General features: G+C 46.5%; 2 protein-coding genes and 1 long non-coding RNA gene across 3 annotated transcripts; all 3 read left to right on the forward strand.

The window, feature by feature from the left end:
• Positions 1–640: 640 nt before the first annotated feature.
• On the forward strand, positions 641–3953 carry LOC120667469. The gene is made up of 2 exons (XR_005672199.1): positions 641–816; positions 3851–3953. It is a non-coding gene; the product is annotated as an uncharacterized LOC120667469 (long non-coding RNA).
• Positions 3954–8346: 4393 nt separating this feature from the next.
• Positions 8347–12341, forward strand: LOC120665479 (protein NRT1/ PTR FAMILY 3.1-like). Its single transcript, XM_039945057.1, has 3 exons — positions 8347–8633; positions 10366–11152; positions 11230–12341. Exons 1-3 carry the CDS (start codon positions 8540–8542, stop codon positions 12137–12139), a joined length of 1791 nt encoding a protein of 596 aa, XP_039800991.1. The 5' UTR covers positions 8347–8539; the 3' UTR covers positions 12140–12341.
• Positions 12342–14199: 1858 nt separating this feature from the next.
• On the forward strand, positions 14200–17423 carry LOC120667714 (protein NRT1/ PTR FAMILY 3.1-like). The gene is made up of 3 exons (XM_039947732.1): positions 14200–14290; positions 15853–16421; positions 17400–17423. Exons 1-3 carry the CDS (start codon positions 14200–14202, stop codon positions 17421–17423), a joined length of 684 nt encoding a protein of 227 aa, XP_039803666.1.
• The last annotated feature ends 4635 nt before the right edge of the window (positions 17424–22058 follow it).

Here is a 22058-nt window from a genome sequence, read left to right on the forward strand (position 1 = left end):
CCAAAGCTGAAACTCATCACTGTCAGTAAGAAAAGCTGATGGTTCCAGTTGCGCCCAATTGCAAACCAAGTGCCAGTTCAAACACAGATGCACTGCAGTCTCCAACTCTTGATCGCAAAAGCTACAGATTGGGTGCTAGATAATATTCACCGAAAATATATTTTACCTGTGTGCCAATATAAATTATTGAAATGACCTACATACCATCCAAATTTCAAAAAGTTCGTCTGTGCACTTCATCGAAGTTTTTTTTTTACGTGTGTGCCACTACCGTCACATATACCGTTAAATGCTAACAGAGAAGCCTCCAGCTAGATATAAAATTACTCTTTTGCCCATCACTCTTCCCGTCATACGAGTCCACTTCGCCTTCTCTCTTTTCCAGTGAATCTCGACTGGAGGAGGAACCCTAGAAACAAGAAACAAATCTGAGCGCCGCAGATCACGCGCAGAGCCTGCAGGAGGGGCGCACGGCTTCCCCCGTTGGGCGGCGTGCCGGGCCACGCGCGGCAACCAGCAAGGCGGGGGCTCCCGCGCTGCAGGGCAGGCCGTCGGGCCTCGCGCTGCACCAGGAGGAGGGGCGAGCAGAGCCAGACGCCAGCAGGAAGGGGCGCCGGCGCCTCTTCGCGCTGCAGCGGCCGGGCCGGCTCTGCGCGCCTGGCTCTAGCTGCACGGGTGCCTGGCGTAGGAGCGGGCCATCGTGAGCGGGCAAGCGGGGATTTGACCAGATCTGATTAGAGAGCGCAGGAGCAGAGGCCGATTTGGTGCGGTTCTTGGAAGGATGGCGGATGAGCGACCAGCCTGGCTTTTGGATGGGTGAGTTTTCGTTTATGCCTTCAATTGTATAGCATCAGTGCCATATTTAGTGTTGGTTGGATTTGATTAAGCTGTGTAGATATGTGTATTCATCTGTAGGAATGACATCGAGACCAATTTCAATCTAGAAATCAGAATAATTAGTCCAAGTATGCGAGGACCATGGTTTGGCTTTAACAAAGTTGTTGATTCAGACATCACAAATTTTAAAGATCTGGTTGATGAAATTGTGGATAAGTTTCCTTGTGGGTATGGTGATGTGGTGAAGCTGTTCTATTTCTGTGCTGATAGCAAGTCCAACATTGAAATTCATTCTGACCAAGACTTAATGAATATGTTTGCCAAACACAAGACTTCCAAATGTTGTCGCATGTCAATTGCATACCATAAACCTGATGTTGATCCACCAGAAATTCCACTATGGGACAATGTTGAAATTTCATGCTCCCCGTCTATGCCAGGCCCTAGCTATGTAGAACCTAGCAAAGCAACTCAACTTGGGACTGTTACAGAGCCATATTATGACATGGTAGACATAGAGAACAACTCTCTTCCAAGCTATGTTAGACAAATTGAATATGTGGGGGTTGATGAAGATCTAGCTTTATACTCTGACATAGAACCCACTTCTCATGCAAATGTTGACACTAGTGAGAAAAAGGATGAAGATTATGATCCAGGTTCGAACTCTGAATCTGATTCTATGACCGACTCCGATACGGATGCCGAGGTAGATGAAACTGCTAAGGATATAGATGCCGAGGTAGACGAGACTATTAAGGATACATTACCATCTCACATGCCTGAAGTGGCATACAACAAAGATGACCCTCCTATGGAAATAGGGAGCATCTATCCAAACATATCTGAATTTAAGTTGGCTCTTGCAACACATGCTATCAAGAATGAATTTGAGTATAACATTGAAAAGAGTGAACCAGGGAAGTATCGGGCATACTGCACGGGCCATGTAGATGGTTGTAAGTGGAGGATTCATGTATCACGTACAAAGGGCGATCAAACTACTGTATAGGTAATTTCTTTGTGCATATTTTGTCACTTATACTTCATTCATATTTCTGATTTCATAATTCTGATTTCATAATTCTGATTTGTAGGTCAAGAAGAACCCTTTTCCTCATATCTGTCATAGTACAAGGAGGAGTGGGAAGGTGAAAGCTGCTACCAAGTTTTGGATTTGTGAGAAGATTAAAGATTGGTTAGCTGAGGACTCAACTATTGGGCCTACAGAACTTAAAAGAAGACTTAAGGAGCATTACAAAGTAAGTATCAGTTACAAGAGAGTGTATGATGGTAAATTACTTGCTATGGACAAGTTGTTTGGTAATTAGAAACAAAGTTTTGACAAATTGTACAAGTTTAAGGCACAAATAGAACAGACCAGTCCTGACAGCTTTGTTGTCATTGATCATCACACAATAGAGGGCAAAATCAGGTTCAATCGGTTTTTTTTGCAATGAAAGCTTGTGTTGAAGGTTTCCTTAGAGGTTGTAGGCCTTATTTGGCTGTTGACAGTACATTCTTGAGTGGAAAATTTAGAGGTCAGTTATGCATTGCTTGTGCAGTTGATGGGCATAATTGGATGTACCCTGTTGCTATAGGGGTCATTGATTCTGAAACCAATGATAATTGGATCTGGTTCATGGAGAGGCTTAAGGAAGCTATTGGTGCCCCACTTGGTTTAACCTTTTGCACAGATTGTGGTCAGGCAGTCATGACAGGAGTTAGTGAGGTTTTTCCAACTGCAGAGCATAGAGAGTGCATGTGGCACTTGGTGCAGAATTTTAAGAAAAGGTATTGGGGAAAAGTGTATGATGAACATTTGTGGGCTGCTGCTTATTCTTGGAATATATATATGTTTGACAAGCATATCCATGCCATGGCTGCAGAAAATCCAGCAGCAATATTGTACTTGCAGAAAAACCATACAAAACTATGGACAAGAAGCCAGTACTCTACAGTGCCCAAAATTGATTATGTGACAAATAATTTAGCAGAAAGCTTCAACAATTGGATTAAAAATGAGAAAGTGATGCATCTAGATGACTTGATGGATAGTATAAGGCAGAAGATCCTTATCAAGTGGAACTTGAGGAAAAAAATTGCACAGAAGATGGAAGGTAAAATTTTGCCACACATCATAACTAAGTTGAAGGACCAAAGCAGGAATCTAGACATTGATGTTGTCACTAGCTCACCTGATGGGATTGCAGAGGTTACAGCAAGGGAAGGTTCTAGTTACAAATTCGTTGTGAACCTACAGGAAAGGACATGTTCATGCAGAGCATGGCAAGTTTCTGGATTACCTTGTAAGCATGCAATTGCTTTTATCACCTCGATACCTGGAGAGAAAATAGAAGATCATGTGGACAACTACTACTCAGTACAGATGTTCAGGGCTGCCTATGGTGGTAAAATCCCTTCTCTACCAGACAAGTCCATGTGGCCCAAATCAGAACATGGTTTCTTCATGCATCCTCCATTGTTGAAGTCAACAGCTGGTAGGAGAAGGCAAAACAGATACAAGGTAGCAGTAGAGGGTGGCAGCAAAGGAGCCAAGGGAAGTCATCAGTGTCCAATTTGTCAACAGTATGGACATCGTTGGTGGAAGTGTAAGGATGGTGACCCAAACGACATAGTTGCAATGCTTGCTGAAAGGTAACATGGAAGCTAAAGTTTGTAACTATTTTTCCATGTTTGCTGCGTTACTAGTTGCTAACATTATTTGTTGTGCAGAGGTCCACCTAAAAAGAAGAAAAAGAAGGTGCCACCAGCCAGTACCGAGACTAGTATTGTGCTTGCAGCACCTGCACAAAAGATGGTCTTTCCTATCGTACCGAGTGTTGCAGATCTATCAAAGAAAAGGAAGAACAAATCATCCTCAACAACTGGTGCGAAGAAACAAAAGAGAACTTCAGCTGTTGAGGCTAGTGACCCCTCTGTGAGGTAAGCTAATTTTCAGTTCTCTCTTTTTACCACTTCAATAGGTTTACTAATGTCTCTCCTTTATCAGGGGGTCTGCACAAGATTCAAATCAGCTAGATCTTTTGGCGATTACATATCCTTCTGGGCCAAGTGAGCAGCACATGGATGACAAGAGAACAAGTCAGCAGCAACACAAGAAGAAAATGGCCATTAAAAAAAATTAACTCTAAACAAGTCTAGTCCAGCCATGGCAACCCGCAGCAAGGTCCCTAGTTCTCCTTCTAGTCCGGCCATGGGAACCAGAAGCAAGAAAAAACTAGATCTTTGATGAGTTTGCATCTTTATGCCATGCTTTTGTAGTACTTGAATCTATATTTAGAGTTCAGACTAGTAATGAGGTCAATATGGCCATCTTTTGTGTGCAAACTTGACATTTGATCAAGCTGACCATGCACGTTGATGATGTATGTGGACCTCTTTTATGTCTAATTCTATTTACTTAAATACTAATTGTGGTTGTGTTGACTGTTCAATTTTTGCCTATCTTGCAATATTATATTTTGATTATATGATGCGGGTAATTTTTATGTGCGCATATACATGATTGCTCCACGTACAACCTGGCAGAATTAACAGTGGTACACAGGTAAAAACATGAAAATATGTTGCATTCTACAACTAGGGGCAAAATCGTCTTTTCCCATGCAAGTTAACTGCTGTTACAAGGAAAATTGACGGGAGTGGCACCTGGGTAAAAGAAACTTCCATGAAGGGTACAGGGAAACTTTCTAAAATTTGGATTGTATGTAGGTCATTGCAACAATTTATAATGGCACATAGGTAATTGCCTCATTGCAAACCAAGTGCCAGTTCAAACACAGATGCACTGCAGTCTCCAACTCTTGATGGCAAAAGCTACAGATTGGGTGCTAGATAATATTCACCGAAAATATATTTCTTTTCATACCTTTTCGTCACAAGTGCTAAACATTAGGTTTGGCACTGATGTTTATTATTAATTTAGTCCAACAATTTACATTTTAATCATAATCAGCAAAGAATATGTGGCAGTCTCTGTCCCACGTATAACAACTTCAGCGCGATGCCGAAGTCATATAATTCATGACTAATACTATTATCAATCGAATATCAAAGTATACATGTCGTCCTGACTTTATCATCAATTTGTACATTATTTTATCGTCACTTCTTTTACCACTACTATGCTTTGCTTCCTGATATAACCCAACCCCCCCCCCCAAAAAAAATCCCGGACTATCCTAATAGTACTCCTGCTAATGGGGCGGGGCTTGACAGGTTTTTTGGATGGGTGAAAGGATCTTGGTGATGCCTAGGGGAGGGGGGTGAATAGGCGAACCTGCAAAATTTGAAAAATTCTTCGCAGAAATTAGTATTGTCGGAACTTCCGACCCATCGTAGGAAGTTCCGACACCTATACTACAATTTGAACGAAATTCAAAACTAAATATAAAACTATAAAGACTATATGAATTAAAGTTTACCAATACGTAGGAGAGCATCCTGCAAATGATCTTGTGCACTAGAACAACTCAAGAGAGTAGATCGGGTCAAATTAATTTCTAGGTCAACAAGAAATAGTATGAACAAGCAAGAACAAACAAAGTAATAGACACAAGAATTTGTTCCCGAAGTTCATACCCACAAAGGATGCTACGTCTCCGTTGAGGAGCTCACAAAGAGCCGGGTTGCCCTATAACCCTTATCCTCACCCAATCCACCACTTAGGAGGATTGAGTTCTCACTAGCTCTTGTCCACAAAGGACGGGGTGATACAAACTTCCCGGGGCGCTCACACACGAGAGGGCGCTCCGCGGGTGACGCCGAACTGTCTAGGAGCAAGCTCCAAGAGTAACAAACGCAAATCGCCGGATGGAAATGCTTCTAGCGCCTTGAGAAGAACGTGGCTGCTCACTCTAGGTCAAGGACCCAAGCTCAATCACAAATCTAGCTCACACCCTAGCCCTTGCTTGGATCCACGCAAGGATTTGGCACTTGGAGGGGTTGGGAGAGTGTTTTGGAAGCTTGAGGAAGAGTGAAGTTCGTGGAGAGTCAGCAGCTCAAACTGAAAGGGGTGAGGGGGTATATATAGAGGCCCCTCAAAAACTAGCCGTTGCTGAAGTTTTATGTGCTTGTCGGAACTTCCGACACAGGGTCGGAACTTCCGACCAGTTCATTTTCAAACGGCCGAGAGGGTTTTGTCGGGAACTACACAAGACCTCCGAGAAGGATGGTCGGAACTTCCAACCCTAGGTCGGAACTTTTGACCCAAGATTTTCATCTTGCCGAGGACCTTTTGTCGGACGAAACAAAACACTTATGATGGGGGTCGGAACTTCCGACCCCTACTGAAAATTTTAGGATTAGTGTCAAGCTGTGCATCGTGTCGTGATTTTGTTTGTTAGCTTCTAATCTAGACACTATTGCATCTCCAGACCGTAGTTTCGCGTCCCTCTTAATAGTACGGTGCTTTCTATACTCAAATTCAAAATAGAAATTGGTAAAACTCGTCAAAGAAGCTCATGCACCGTTCCTTTAGCGAATTTAGCGTCGATACTTGCTCTTTTCAATTTCAATGATTTTAAATCCTGCTCATAACTCAATAAACACATTGGCTCCTTAAATGTACGTGTCATTATCATCAAAACCCACTTAGGGGGCCAAATGCACTTACAGTGGGTTTTAATAGGGTACTATTGGATGTGTGGAAACGGGTGACACTATGAAACGGATTGGGGCGGGTTGGGTTGATGACACAGATGGGTTGGGATGGGTTGGGGCGCTATGGTAGTAGATCGGCGCATAAGTTGCATATCATCTTCAGTCGTGACTTCGGGTTGGGGTGGGTTGGGGCGGGTGGTAGTTAGGGCTCTTAAAATATGGGTATGGGCGGATTTGGGGCGGGTTCAACCCCGTATGGGCGGATTTGGGGCGGGTTCAACCCCATTAGCAGGCATACCTAATAGCATTTTTATATGAGACCCGAGTCCAAGTCATTTAGTTAGAGTCTTCTTGATGGAATCAGTGCATCCGGGTTGAATGACTCAGCACATGTGCTCGCATTTTTGGTAAATAATAGAAGCATTATTAGCTTCTTAGTATACAACTTTCGATGAGAGGCAAAAGACCATTAAGTTATAAGTTACAAAAGGTAGTGGAACAGCATGCTTGGTTAGATTGCTTTGATGAAATCCATAAATTCGTGCACAATTCGCCAACCCGGCCTGCAATTTTTTTAAACGACTGTACCTGAGCACGATTTTCATTAAGAGAAAAATCATATTTTTGTCTGCCTATTTTTTCTATTGTAGCAAGGGGTGGAGCGAGGTTGTTCTGCTCTGTATTTTCATCTTGCTATTTTTTCTACCGTAGCCAGGGCGAAGCAAGGTTGTTCACTTATGTTTTTTTGTCGGGGTCAGTTGACTCCGAATAATTTTATCTTACTATTACTAATAGAAGGCTTCTTTAAGGTTCCACGTGAAGCCACAAAAAATCCTAGATTGACACTTAGAAAAATAGAAAAATTCTAAAAATTCTTACAAAAATCAGAAACATCCGGCCATCAGTCCGACAACTCTAATTATAATAGTCATTGACTGTTATCTTTTCTAATAAATTACCCACCGCTGCCAGTATAAAAATGGACTAAAGTAACCCCCCTAAATATATATCTAAATTATCCACCTCTACCGTTATAAAAAGAATCTAAATTAACACCCTAGTCTTTATGTAAATTACCCATATATGCCATTATAAAAATAATACAAATAACCCCCAAAATTTACATATAAATTATCCAATTATATCATCATTAAGAGTTAAATTAACTCCTAAATCTGATTCAAATTATATAATTGTAATAAAATATTAAAGTGCACCAATATAAAAACTCAAATTACTATTTCTATTATTATTAATACATTATTTATTTTATTGTTTATATAGAAATACTACCAACAATATGTGTCACCGTGTATATATGTATAATGGAAGAGATAAGAATGCCAAGTCACAAAATATGGTTCAATTAAATATATATCAAACATACATAGAGTATGTGTTAGAATATTTAATCGAGATAGATAATTATAATTATTAGCTATAAATTTTATTTTTATATTAATTTTAATTAGCAATGGGTTGATAGACTAGTATAAGATCAGTGGTAAAACATTGTTAAGAACTGACAAACCTACAATGGTGATGATCCTGGCTTGCAGTGGTGTTGATCCTGGCGGCGTTCTTTGCTGACTTCGCCACGTAGCCTGATGCATCCGTCAATAAAGAGATGCTTGTGGCTTAGTTACAAGTTCAAAGGAGAGTCCGACTCCGGTGTAGTTTCCTTGGCTGCAGGTGATATGGTCCGTAAAACCTAGAGCACCAAACGGCATGCATGCCAGACACTAGCAATCAACCTTTTACGTCCTCCTGCGCCTGATGTGACTGCAGTGGATGGATTCCAGTGGGGGTGTGCAGTGGAGCCCGGGACGCATCCCGCTCCCGTGCCGCTTTTCCGCGTACATGTACCCATTCCAATCCAATCCCAACCACGATTCCTCTTTAAAAGCGTGCGTACAACGCATCCCCGTCGTCTCCATTTCCTACACGCATATCACAAGTGTTGGGTGCCGGCGGCCCAAGTGTGCGGCAGTGCCTGCCTAACCGTGGGCAAGCTGTCCCCACTGGGCGCTCCGAGGCTGCTAGCTTCTGCTCTGAAGGAGCGGGGAGGGGGAGAGCAATGGCGGCTGAGGATGGGAGAGGGGAGAAGGAGGGCGCGGACGCGAGGAAGGCGAAGCGGCAGGGCGGGTTCAGGACCATGCCCTTCATCCTAGGTCAGTGATTCTGGTTCACTCCTTACTTCAATTGCTGCTACTCCATATGATTTGGTCTTATCTGCTTAGATTCCTGTTTTTACCCCCACTGGATTGCTGTTCCTTAAGATTCTTCATGGTTCTTTCTTGAGCTGGGTGCCTCTGCAGTTAATTAATTAGTCTCCATTTATACGCCGCCAAATTCATAAGATGTTGTTCAGGAAAAAAAAAGATTAGTAACTGCTCATCAGAAGATAGCATGGCACAATTAGTACTAGAATCTCTTGTTGCAAATAACTTTTTTTTCTTTTGAATTTTCAATACTCCCTGCATGCGCGCCACCTGAACGGGCGCTGCAAGTCAGAACACGTTTGCTCGCACCGATCGGGCACGTCCGTCCACGCGTGTAGGGCGCTCTTTCTTTCGTAGCAGTCTTTGTTGTTTTCCCTCTGGGTCAAACCAGTCTATTGTGCTCGACAGGTATAGGCAGCTAAAAAAATGACGTCTTTGGATTTGCATCAGATAATTCAACCAAGAACAGTACCAAGGTTCTGCTTTAGGAGTACTAGCTAAAATTCTAAACTGCCAATGTGTAGCTGTCAGTGGTAGCAACCAATCACATAGTGCTATCTGTTTATACTCGGGTTTTGGCTGGCTTTTATGGGGATAATAAAAATCTGACTATCATAGAAGCTCAAAGTTTGTTAGGAACTAGGTGTATAGCCCGCGCATTTGCGCAGCTAGTATTGAGAATTCAAAATTTTGCATGTCGTTATTGTAAATATGTCTTATTGTTGGTTAAAACAATTCAAATATGATCTACCTATAATAACAATTTGATTTGTTGAGCTTTAATAATATTATGCATATTATTATTCTTATTTTTATTTTATTTTGATTGATTATTGTTAGGTTTATTTTTTATTAATAGTATATGTTTGTAACTGATACATAGTTAAATAATATTTTATATTTAATTTTTTATAATGGCATTGGTAGGTGATTTTTAATTAGGCACAGAAGTATTTTAGGCTAATTTTTATCATAATGGCAGTGGTAGGTAATTTTATTTTTCTATTTTTCTCCGATTAACGTGAAAATTTATAGGGCTTGAAAGCGAACATGGAGCCATTTGTTGGCTAAATAATAAAATAATAGATTCACCATTGAGCCTATGGTATTGGTAGGAGGGGAGGGATCAGGGATGAAGGTTCCTCTGGCTCCGCTCCAATGCACCTTTCTAGTTCCTCCGATCCATAGTCACCTGGAATGTGGAACGCCTCTGCGTCCCATGTTCGGAGAACGGTGCTCTGGGAACAAGAACGGGAACATTTTCATTCCCGCAGTGTAAAAAATCTATTCCTTGATCTATCGTTCTGGAAACTTCGGACTATACTCCGGGTGAAAAACGTACGAGCACGCCCTCTTCCTCGACAGCAAGATCAGCTCCCTGTCCCTCTTTGCCGGCCGCCTGCAACGGCGTCCCGGCCATCTGATTTGATTGAGCCCACCACTGCCCTCGGCTGCTTCAAACCAGACAACCTCTGTGCCTCACTACCCCAGCACTGCCCACTGGTGCTGCTGCCCTCGTTGCCAGCTGCCCGGTGACTACACCCCAGCACTGCCCACTAATTGTTTGGATAAATCCATTCGCTCTCAATACACCTGAATTAGGGCGGAAAATAACTAATTTCTTTGCCAAACACTTGAATTCAAACTAACCGTTTCCCGCCATGCCTGTGCCCGACGGCAGCCAACGACTTCTGCGACCGGCTTGCCTCGGTGGGGTTCACCTCCAACCTCATCACGTACCTCACCCTGCAGCTGCACCTGCCGCTCGTCCACGCCTCCAACATCATCACCAACTACAACGGCACCGCCAACCTCACCCCGCTCGTCGGCGGCCTCATCGCCGACTCCTTCGCCGGCCGCTTCTGGACCATCACCTTCGGCTCCGTCGCCTACCAGATCGGCATGGTCTGCCTCACCCTCTCCGCCGCGCTCCCGTCGCTGCACCCGCCGCCCTGCGCCAAGCACGCCGCGGACTGCCAGCGCGCGTCCTCCTACCAGATCGCCGTGCTCTACCTGTCGCTGCTCTGCACGTCCATCGGCACCGGGGGCACGCGCCCCTGCACCATGGCTTTCGGCGCCGACCAGCTCGAGCTCACCGCGCACGGGCGCCGGGGCGCCGCCAGGCCCAAGTGGAGCTTCTTCAACCTCTACTTCTTCGCCGTCGAGCTCGCCAAGCTCACGGCCGTCACCGCCGTGGTGTACATCCAGGAGAACGTCGGGTGGGGGTGGGGGCTTGGCGTGCCCACCATCGCCATGCTCGCCGCGGTGATCGCCTTCGTGTCCGGGTACTCGCTCTACGTCAGGATGCCGCCCGGGGGCAGCCCCATGGTTCGGTTGGCGCAGGTCGCCGCCGCGGCGTTCAAGAAGAGGAAAGCCACCGTGCCGGACCCGAGCCTCCTGTACCAGGACAAGGAGCTCGACGCCGGCATCTCCACCACCGGCCGACTTCTTCACACCGACCAGCTGAAGTAATTAAGTCAAAATGCGACCAAGTGATTTGGGAACTCGATCGAACTGAACGAACTGACTTGCTGTTCCTCACCAGGTTCTTTGACAAGGCGGCTATCGTGACGGATGGCGACGTGCTGCCGTCCGGCCAGCCGAGGCCGTGGCGGCTGTCGACCGTGCACCGCGTCGAGGAGCTCAAGTCGATCATCCGGATACTGCCGATCTGCGCCGCCGGCATCATCCTTGTGACGTCGTCGTCGCACAACCACAGCTTCGCCATCCAGCAAGCCCGCACCATGGACCGCGACATCACGCCGCACTTCAAGATCCCGCCGGCCTCCATGCTCATCTTCACCAACCTCGCCATGCTTCTGACACTAGCCTTCTACGACCGCGTGCTCATTGGCGTGCTCCGCCGCTTCACCGGCCGCCCGAACGGCATCACCCACCTCCAGCGCACGGGCGTCGGCTTGACCATCGCCATGCTCTCCAACGCGGTGGCCGCGGTCGTCGAGCGGAGACGCAGGTCCGTGGCCGCGGCGAGCGGCCTGCTCGACGCCCCCAAGGCCACCCTGCCGATGAGCGTCTTCTGGCTGGTGCCGCAGTTCGCCATCCACGGCATCGCCAACGCCTTCATGGACGTCGGCCGCATGGAGTTCCTGTACGACCAGGCGCCGGAGAGCATGCGGAGCATGGCGGCGGCGCTCTACTGGCTGACCTTCTCGATCGGAAGCTACCTCGGCACGCTGCTGGTGACCATCGTGCACGCCAAGACGCAGCGCAGCGGGCAATGGCTCCCGGACAACCTCAACCGAGGGAAGCTTGACAACTACTACTGGCTCGTCGTGGCTCTGGAGGTGGTCAACCTCGTCTACTTCTTCATCTGCGTCAAGTACTACACCTTTAAGCCATTGGAGATGGTCGGTGGAGAGGAGGAGGTCGAGCTCTACCATGGCAATGGCAATGGCACCGACGGCGCCAAGAAGCAGGGTGGAAGCTTCAAGTAGCTTAGTCTGTGCTTCGATCCCCAACTAAATGGCTAATTTGGGTTGGGATGGAATAATGGTATTTAGATAACCTTTTCTTTTCTGCTTACCACATAATCTTATTACCGACTCTAAGAACTTTACCAGTAGCACATTTGTGCAAGGTAATTGTTCGAGAAGTGGAGTATCTGTTTATTCCGTAGATTTCTATGCTTGATTTTGATGTGTAACATTTATACATCCCTAATATATATATATATATGTATATATATATATATGTATATATATATATAAGAAAATTTAGGGGATGAAACAAGAATCTTGGACTGCTCGGTCCAACAAAAATAATATAAAAATAGATATGAAATCATGGGCTCTTGAGCAGATAGCAATATCCATAAATAAAAATTGAAATATGAGGAACGTCAGGCACTTAATCATAAGAAAAGACTGAAGAAAATAATTAGATAAAACCAGAAAAAAGGAGCGGTTTTATACTTATTTGCATCATGCTGTGCTATAACCTTAAACACAACTTTGTGCTGTCGTAGTTCCCTAAAGTAGTACAGTTATGTTTTTAGTTATAGACATTAACATATTACGTCGTAACTGTGTATTCACACTTCCAATCACAGAGCAAGAATTTTAGTTAAGGACAGGTTCAGAGCACAAATTACTAGGATCTATATACGGTCTGATTGTTAAAATACGTTATCATGATTGAACCTTCAACACATATGCCTTCAGCCCAAAGGCCAGGGTCTTATTTTATCCTTACAAACCTCATGATTTGACTTATGCTCCGAATGAAATGCATTAATTGCAATCATGAATTATTAGCTTATCAGCACACTCCTTCCCTCTTGCAATGCAAGTCATTCTAGAAATTCTAGGATAGATTAGGAGACGGAATAAAAGCCGCATATACCTTCCGAGAACTCTTAGATTATCAACTGTAATTAAATAAAGTTGTTCCTAAAAATAAGCAGTGGATGAAGGAATAGAAAAGGTAAGCATGCAGCTAAGAGCCAAGAAAAATTAAATGATTTTCTTTAATACTTGTCCAAAAGTCCTAAAATACAGTACAAATTTGAATCCTTTAATGCTTTATATTTCGGGATAGAGGGACCGAGGGAGTATGCCAGGAGATCAAAAGTCACAAAGAAACTCTAGAAAAATTTTCTCTGGTGCAAACGGGTGCAGTAGCACTCCTTAGATCTTGGGTTCGACTCCTTTATATTTCGGGATAGAGGGACCGAGGGAGTATGCCAGGAGATCAAAAGTCACAAAGAAACTCTAGAAAAATTTTCTCTGGTGCGAACGGGTGCAGTAGCACTCCTTAGATCTTGGGTTCGACTCCTCGTTAAAGCGAATTTCAGGCTTAAATTTAAAAAATTCCCTCGTCTGTCCCCGCAACCAAATCACAGGAGGCAGTGGCCCGAAGGACGGCCCCTTCTCACGTGTGGGCAACGGCCCGGGTGTCATGCGGCCTGTGTAAGGGTGGGGGCAGGGGTTCGAGGATTTTTTTTGGCATGCATGAGAAGACGTCTTCTTAGTGCAATGTGGGGGGGGGGGGGGGGTGCCCCTTGCGGGTGAGTTTTTTTTTTTTAAAAAAATCTTCTCTGGCTGCTGCTTAATAAGATGAAAGAAAGCTCAACAAACGTCTACCCATGCTGATTGCCCATTTCATGGCGGGATTAGTTTACAAAACTTGGAGTCAATAATAATGCCCGTAATGGTCATCAAACGGCGACTGGCAACAAGACATTCTGATGCCATTTTATCTTGGTGCAGTGGATGGAGATCCTCAATGGCGTCATACCTCAACTGCCCGAGAGCGATCGGGCGACCCTCAATAATATCTCTACCAACAGTTGGGATTTTATAATGCCATGGAGAGCTCTTTTGGGTAATATATTCAACCCCGATCGGCCGTCCTGAGATGAAGCCTGCAGCTGCTACTCCAGGCTTCCCATTCCGTGATGCTGGTCGTGGGACATATGTCCAAATCCAGCCTCCCATCTCCACTAACTGTGAGGCCAGCTAGCTTCTCCTCTTGAGGAGCACGAGGAGATCGAGCAATGGCGGAGGACCGGAGAGGCGAGGAGACGGATGCGGTCGAGAAGAAGGTGAAGCACAAGGGAGGTTTCAGGACCATGCCCTTCATCCTAGGTGACCTATTCACCCTTCCTGATGCTGCTATTATTAGTTTTTTTTCTTTTTTCCCTTTTGTGAGAATATTATTATTTTCCTTTCCAATTCTGTTGTGGTTGCTTTATGAAGCTGTGCAAGGGCTTCTACAGATTTTTGAGCTTCACAAATATGTTTATGTGCTGAAAAAGCGATGGCCTCGTGAAGAAGTGATTCATGTGTTCGATTTGCTAGTTCTCGGCCATAGGTTCCTGGTGGTCTTGCTCCACGCGACCACGCCTCCACCAGATTTTTCCCCTTGCCTCCTGTTCTGTTTCTTGAGTTGGGTGCCTCTGCAGATGTGGTTCCCCAAATCCTTTTCCTTCACGGGTCAGCGGAGGCTACCCACGAGACAAGTCTAGCTGTGTAAAATTTGTCAACATGCTGATCAGAAATTATAGGTGCATCAACTGCGGATCTGCTCGAAGTTATAGATCGTTTTGGTATTTCTAGGTGTATAATTTTTGCACCTAGAATTATACACCTAGAAATATCAAAACGACCTATAATTCGGAATGGAGGGAGTAGAGACTAATAATGATGATGTAACTATTTCACAATCATCCAACCTTTTCATACACATTCGTAACAAAGAAAAAAATCCTTCAGAGAAAAAATGCCTCAAACCTTTCTAGGAGATTTAAGGAGAAGTTACATAACCATGCAAAATTTCGACCTCAAACTTTATGTTACATATGAAACTTGCAGAAAGAAACCGTCAAGACAAAAAAATGTTTGGATGAATGTAGCTTGTACTGTTTCATCATCCTTTGCTTCTTGTCAATCTGATGTCAGACAAATTAATCAAAGTTCAGAATGATGTGGAAATTTTACCTGCTAGATTATATATGCTAGATTACATAAGCTAGAGGGTAAACAAACAAACCTTTAGTCATGTGAAGGGGAATTCGGTTAAGCCATTATGGACATATTTGTGCCCTGATTAGGTTATAGAATCCAGTGTATACATGCTAGATTCTATAATCTGAAATAATCATACCTTGAACAACTTATCAGATTATAATAATCTGAAGAATAATCTGCGGTGTTTACTGCTTGTCCATATGAGATTATATAAGCTACATTATATTCTCTAGAGGGTAAATAAACAGGCTCTATATTTGTATTCAATGGACATGTAAATCAGGCGCTTAGGTGCCCAGGAGACATAAACGAAGGCACACACATTTTTAAAGCTAATCCAATATGGAAAGAAAGGCATTCAGCTATGCTATTAGTTCGCGAAGGCAAAATAGGAAAACCGTGGGCAACATATATAACCACAACCACTAATACAAAATGAAGATCTTGATTCTTAATCCAATTCAAATCATGTAATACTTTAGTATCTATTAGCACTCGTACCTTTGCTAAAGTTTTAAGTCTTGGCTAGACTTTGGCCAACCCTATTATTCTTGTTTGGATACACAATGCTAAACTTTAGCACTTTCACCAATTAAAACGCCGTATAGCGGAATTGCCATGAACATCGATGCATATGGGTAACATTTCCCACCATGTCTCTACTCTCTGAACGACGACAGCGAACAACTTCTGTGACCGGATCGCCAATGTCGGGTTCAGCTCGAACCTGATCTCGTACCTCACCCTCCAGCTGCACCTGCCGCTCGTCGAGGCCTCCAACATCATCACCAATTTCAACGGCACCGCCAACCTCACTCCGCTCATCGGCGGACTCATCGCCGACTCCTTCGCCGGCCGCTTCTGGACCATCACCTTTGGCTCCGTCGCCTACCAGATCGGCATGGTCTGCCTCACCCCCTCCGCCGCGCTCCCGTCGCTGCACCCGCCGCCCTGCGCCAAGCACGCCGCGGACTGCCAGCGCGTGTCGTCCTCCCAGATCGCCGTGCTCTACCTGTCGCTGCTCTGCACGACCATCGACACCGGGGGCACGCGCCCCTGCATCATGGCGTTCGGCGCCGAACAGCTCGAGCTGGATGCGCACAGCAGGCCCAGGGGCGCCAAGCCCAGGTGGAGCTTCTTTAACGTCTACTTCTTCGGCCTCGAGCTGGCGAAGCTCACGGCTGCCACAGCCGTCATGTACGTCCAGGAGAATGTCGGGTGGGGATGGGGGCTCGGCATCCTGAGGAATGTGGAGTACTCTATCCTGCTTGTGATGAGTGAATTGTCAACTATGCGGTGTGATCGTGCGCTTGGTCTTTGGTTGCAGGTACACGGGCGTCTAGTGTCGACGGAGAGCTGCCGTGGAGGTGCTGTGGCCAATGGACCGTGCTGTGGACGGGCTGGGCGGCAGCTGTGGCATCCACTCCTAGATCAAGGACCCAAGTGATGACGGAAGGCGGGTTTCTTGGTTTGCGCCACAAAACCAAGGAGGCGGACGGCGGTTGAAGATGCCAACTCGTGGAGGCACGAGCGTCGGTCTCGGGACTGACGGAAGTGACGGGCATCGACGGCGTCTAGGGCCTCGGTGCGGGCGAGGAGGTGACGGCCGTCGGGAGGCGTCTAGGGCCGTCAGAATGCTGAGGCAGAAACGACGTCTAGGGCCACGGCGTGGAGGCGGGAATCTTCCCGTGCGTGATGTTTTGGCGGTTTTCTCAAAACCGGCCACCTACTCGGATTTTGCGGACCTTCCAAAACCGCGAACCGGATCTTCATCGACATGACGGTATCGCGGAGAAGACTTCGATTCGAAGAAAGAACCTCGGCCGTCGGATGAGTCCATGTATCTTTTCCGGTTTTGCCCCTACGGGCCTTCTAGTTTATTTTAAGCTCTAGGGGTAATTTAGTCTTTTGGGTCGAGAGTTGTTGGGTTTAAATCCCCCCTCACCCCCCCTCTCTCTCTCTCTCTCTCTCTCTTCTTTTGGGCCTGGACAGCACGCCGCCCTCTTCTCCCTGAGCCTGGCGCCCCCCTCTCCTCTTTGTCCCTCTCTTCTCCTCTCTAGAGTTAGGGATTTTTAGCCATGGATTTGTGAAGACTTTGTACGTGAATTGAATGGGAAAGGAGGCCCTTCTCTCCTTGTGCCCTCCGGGGATTTGATTTTGTTTCAACCTCATACGTCTTGTTCGTTGTTTGTGACGATTTTTGGTTTTCATTTGTGTGATCATGAAGCACGAGATCGTATTTCTTCTCTGAGCTCTTTGTGGTGAATCCATCGCTTTTTACTTTGTGCCAAACGCCTAGGATTCACGAGCTCTTTCGATTCGAAGTTCTTGAGTTCTAGAGAAAACCCCATTCTTGCTCGGAATTTCTTCGATTCCTCCTAAACCATGGAGTAATTCATCGATTCCTTCCGTGGACGTGTTCACAAGTCCTTTGTGATCATGCCTACGAAATTTGGTGAGATTTGGACTTGATTTGTCCACTTAATCATCGAGTTTTCAAAAGAACATGGGCTGAAAAAATTGTTTTTGGGCACGGGAAGAGTTTTTCCTATCACCGGATGAACCGACGTTATGAAAGTACCCACGTTGGATCAACCGGTGAGTAGGATTCTCATGTGTTAGGGTTTTGTTGTTGAGCCGTTGCACCGACGAGTTTTTTTTTGTCCCTCATCGGTTTAACCGGTGAGTGGTTTTGTGTTTTGTGCTATTCTGCGCGTCGGTTAAACCGATGATGTGCTTCCTATGCACGTCGGTTTAACCGGTGACCACTAAGTCGTTTTGCAGTCCCTCTGGACAACTGCATCGGTGATTGGATTTGAATTTATCGGATCATCCGGTGTTGAACGTCGGTTGAACCGACGCTTCTTAAGCCTTTGCATCGGTTCAACCGGTACTAGCTTTTTACTGCTGCAGGCACTGCGCATCGGTTAAACCGACGAGGTGCCCCTTGTGCACGTCGGTTCAACCGGTGTGTATACCTTGCGTTGTTTCAGCTGCTTCTTCTTGCAGTTTGCTTCCGTGCTACTTCCTGTTTGTCCTAGGGTTGTTTTGTGTTAGTGCAGCTCCTCTATAGCTATTCTACACTTCACCTAGGACTCTAGGGTTGGGTGTATACTTGGGATCTTAAGCTGAGCTTCAGATTGCAATAAATTTTTATCGGCTCCCATTCACCCCCTCTGGTCGCCCTTTTCGGTCCCTCAATTGGTATCAGAGCCTGGTTGAGGTTTTCAGTACCTTAACCGGTTGAAAAATCACTTGGCGACCATGGCGAGTCTTGGTAAGATCCCAGTGTTTTCCAGCGAGGACTATACTTATTGGAAGATTCGCATGCGTGCCTTCTTGCAAAGCATGAGAGTCGAGGTCTGGGATATCACCAAGAACCAGGCGTACGAGGTGCTTGCCGTTCGGACCTCTCCTCTTCAGGTGTCCGAGCACGAGGCAAACGCCAAGGCTGTCAATGCCTTGTTCGCTGGCGTTTCTCGTGCGGAGTTCTCACGCGTCCAGGGTTTTCAGGAAGCCCACAAAGTCTAGACGTGCCTTGAGAGCTACCACGAGGGCACACCTCAGGTGAAGGCTAGACTGTTCGAGACTCACCGACGTGAATATGAGAATTTCACACAGGGGCCGGGTGAGAGCATTGGCGACATGTTCAGTCGGTTTCAATAGATTGTGAACAAAGTCAGTGCGAATAGATCTGCTGATGCCCTTGACTACACAGAGCATGAGAAGGCCCTCAAGTTGCTCTACGCACTTGACCGCTCTGTGTGGGATCTCAAGGTGAACACGATCATAGAGTTTGCAGGCTATGAGACTCTGACCGTGAATGAACTTTTTAGCAAGCTCAAGGCCACGGAGGTGGATAACCAGACACGAGCCAAGCTCAATGGTGCCCCTCCTTCCAAGAGCATCGCTCTTGTGACTGGCCTAGGTGGATCGAGCTCTAACGTTAACTCTGCTCTTGGCTTTTCTCTTGCCTCTTTGCCTTCTGTTATAGATGAGCAGCTAGAGACGCTGGGCGACGACGACTTGTGCCTCCTCATCAACAAGTTCCAGTGTGTCTACCACAACAGGCAGAGGAAGAAGAACCCCGGGTGCTACCACTGCGGCGATCTGAACCACTTCATCGCCGATTGCCCCAAGAAGTCCGGCGGTGGCCAGAACAACAACTTCGACTACTACCGCCACCGCGACCGCGACGAGGAAGGGTCCAATAGGGAGCGTCGGCGCCTCAAGCACCGCAGTCGTGACCGGGGAGGACGCTTCGACAAGGAGTCTCTCAAGAAGCGCTTCCAGTACAAGGCCAAGAAGCGGGAGAAGGCTTTCCTGGCGCAGCTCAGCGACCTCGACAAGAGCTCCAACACTGATTGCTCTTCTTCACCGACCTCTGACGACGACGACAAGAAGAAGAAAAAGTGGGACAAGGATGCCACCGGCTTCATCGGCCTTTGCTTGGCGGCCGGTCGGCGCAAGGGTTTCTGCACCATGGCGGGTGAGGCCAATGGTGCTCGTGCGTCTCCAGGTGGACATGCTACACCGATGCACGACGGCTCTTCTCCTGGATCCGAGAGTGATTCAGAGGTAAACTCCACTATTGACCTGCTTGATACTGAGGTTAGGGAGTTGTACGCCGCTCTCGACAACCAGAAGAGGCTGCTTAAGGAAGCAGCTAAAGAGCGTAGAAAGCTTAGGGCTGAGCTTGCTTGTGCTAGAGAGAAATCTAGTGAGGATGAGTGCGCTGGCTACATATCTCACATGAATGATCTTGTTGCTCTCCGTGCGAAGCATGATGAGAATGCCGCGAACTTAGATGTTGCTAAGACTTCGCTTGCTGACGTGTCTCACGAGCTAGCCAAGGCCAAGCATGAGCTTGAATTGGTCAAGGATGCTCCCATAGTTAGTGATGTGCTTGAATGTGATGAGTGTCCCATCTTTAAGTCTGATCTAGCCGCTTTGCAATCTAAATTTGCTTCTGTTGTGTGCAAGCTAGAGGAGATGAAGTCTAGGCCAGTTTTGCTTGGTGCGTGTAAGCTTTGTCCCACGCTTAGGTCGGAGCTAGATGAGAAGAACGCCTTGATTAAGTCTTTGGGGAAGACTATGGTCGTGGAGTCTAGCCCACCTATTGATTGTTATGTTTGCCCTGGTCTGATTTCTGATTTGGATAATCTTGTGGTAGAGAAAGCCAACTTGGAGAATGAGAACACATATCTTAGGGCGATTCTGAGTTGGGTTTCTAGCAGTGAGCCGCAGTTGGGCATGATGATCAACCAGTTTAAGCGTGGTGATGGTTTTGTGGTCGGTTACACATACACGAAGTCAGACTTTGACAAGTTGTATGGTAAGATCGGCAAGGCTGCTAGAGTTTCAAGTGCACTAAACACTGCTAGCACGAGCACGCAGCCTTCGCTTGTTGACCCCATGGATGGTGTGCTGAAAGAACCACAAAAAGCACCCCCACAGAAGCAAGTTTGGGTTCCAAAGCCAAATGAGCTGAGAAATCCTCTTGATACGCTCCCTGCTGCCACAGCCCAGGTTGTCCAGAAGAAGGGGCTGCTCCTCCTCGTCCGCAGGCGAGGCCTCCACCTCCCAAGAGAGAGGTGAGGTACCACTGCGAGTACTGTGACAAAGAAGGACACCTGGAGGAGTTTTGCTTCAGGAGGAAGCGGGTTGTGATGCGTGAGCAGGAGAGACATAACTCGGACATGTACTCTGCTCGGGTGCATGGTCCTCCTCGGCGTGGTGGTAGGCAAGATGCTGGGGTGCGCCGTGTAGGTGGAGGACAGAGAGACGGTGGAGGTTACCGTGCTCCAGCGGGTGGTCGCTTTGTCGGTCGTGCTCCTGGTCGTCCTTAGTACGGCTATGGACCACAAGACCGAGGCTTTGGAGGAAGTTACGATGCACTACGCTTTCCTCGCGGTGGTGGTCGTCGGCCTCGCGGTAGACGGGACAGGGAATACGCTTTGCCTGATTTTGCTAACCCCTCTGTAGAGCAAATGGCTCGACACTGGTTTGCTTCACACTTTGCTAACCCCAGTGTCGAGACATTTGCTCACCCTTTGTCTCACTACTGATGTGCAGGTTGGAGGCTTGGAGAACAGGTGGATCATGGACTCTGATTGTTCGCGCCATATGACCGGGAATGACAAATGGTTCTCCAGCCTCACCCCAACGCGCCACAAAGAATACATCATATTTGGGGATAATGGTAAGGGCAAGGTATGTGGTGTAGGCGCTGTTAGAGTTTCTGATCGCTTTACCCTGAGAGAAGTTGCTTTGGTTTTGAACCTTGGGTTCAATTTGCTCTCTGTTTCGCAACTTCTTGATGAGGGGTTTGAAGTTCGCTTCAAGGAGGGTTGTTCTCGTGTTTTGGATTCCAGAGGAGATTTGGTTTGCCGGATTTTCCCTCGTTACCGAGTTTTCTTGGTCGATTTCTCTGGAACTCCTTTTGGCCCTTCTCGTTGCTTGTTGGCTGGTCCTTCTTCCGATCTGTGGAAGTGGCATAGGAGACTTGGACATTTGAGCTTCGACTTGTTGTCAAGACTTAGCTCACTTGGCCTAATCCAAGGATTGCCCAAATTGAAGTTTGAAAAAGACCTTGTTTGCCATTCGTGTCGCCACGGGAAGATGATTGCTACTTCTCATCCGCCTATTAATCAGGTGATAACCACTCACCCTGGAGAGTTGCTACACATGGACACAGTTGGTCCTTCTAGGGTGATGTCAGTTGGTGGGAAGTGGTACGTTCTTGTGATCGTGGATGATTTTTCTCGCTATTGTTGGGTATTTTTCATGAGAACCAAGGATGAGGCTTTCGGGTTTGTTCGAGACTTGATCTTGAGGTTGAAAAATGAGCTACCCCAGGCCATGCGGGCGATTCGCAGTGATAATG

Source organism: Panicum virgatum, chromosome 3N (genome assembly GCF_016808335.1).
Source record: "Panicum virgatum strain AP13 chromosome 3N, P.virgatum_v5, whole genome shotgun sequence".
Lineage (NCBI taxonomy): Eukaryota > Viridiplantae > Streptophyta > Magnoliopsida > Poales > Poaceae > Panicum > Panicum virgatum.

Excerpts from the sequence above, each read along its gene's own strand:
- LOC120665479 (XM_039945057.1), top strand. The coding sequence starts at position 8,540 with ATGGCGGCTGAGGATGGGAGAGGGGAGAAGGAGGGCGCGGACGCGAGG. Across the intron at positions 8,634-10,365 it reads GACCATGCCCTTCATCCTAG|CCAACGACTTCTGCGACCGG; the intron begins GTCAGTGATTCT and ends GCCCGACGGCAG. Across the intron at positions 11,153-11,229 it reads CTTCACACCGACCAGCTGAA|GTTCTTTGACAAGGCGGCTA; the intron begins GTAATTAAGTCA and ends GTTCCTCACCAG.
- LOC120667714 (XM_039947732.1), top strand. The coding sequence starts at position 14,200 with ATGGCGGAGGACCGGAGAGGCGAGGAGACGGATGCGGTCGAGAAGAAG. Across the intron at positions 14,291-15,852 it reads GACCATGCCCTTCATCCTAG|CGAACAACTTCTGTGACCGG; the intron begins GTGACCTATTCA and ends GAACGACGACAG. Across the intron at positions 16,422-17,399 it reads GGCTCGGCATCCTGAGGAAT|CACGAGATCGTATTTCTTCT; the intron begins GTGGAGTACTCT and ends GTGATCATGAAG.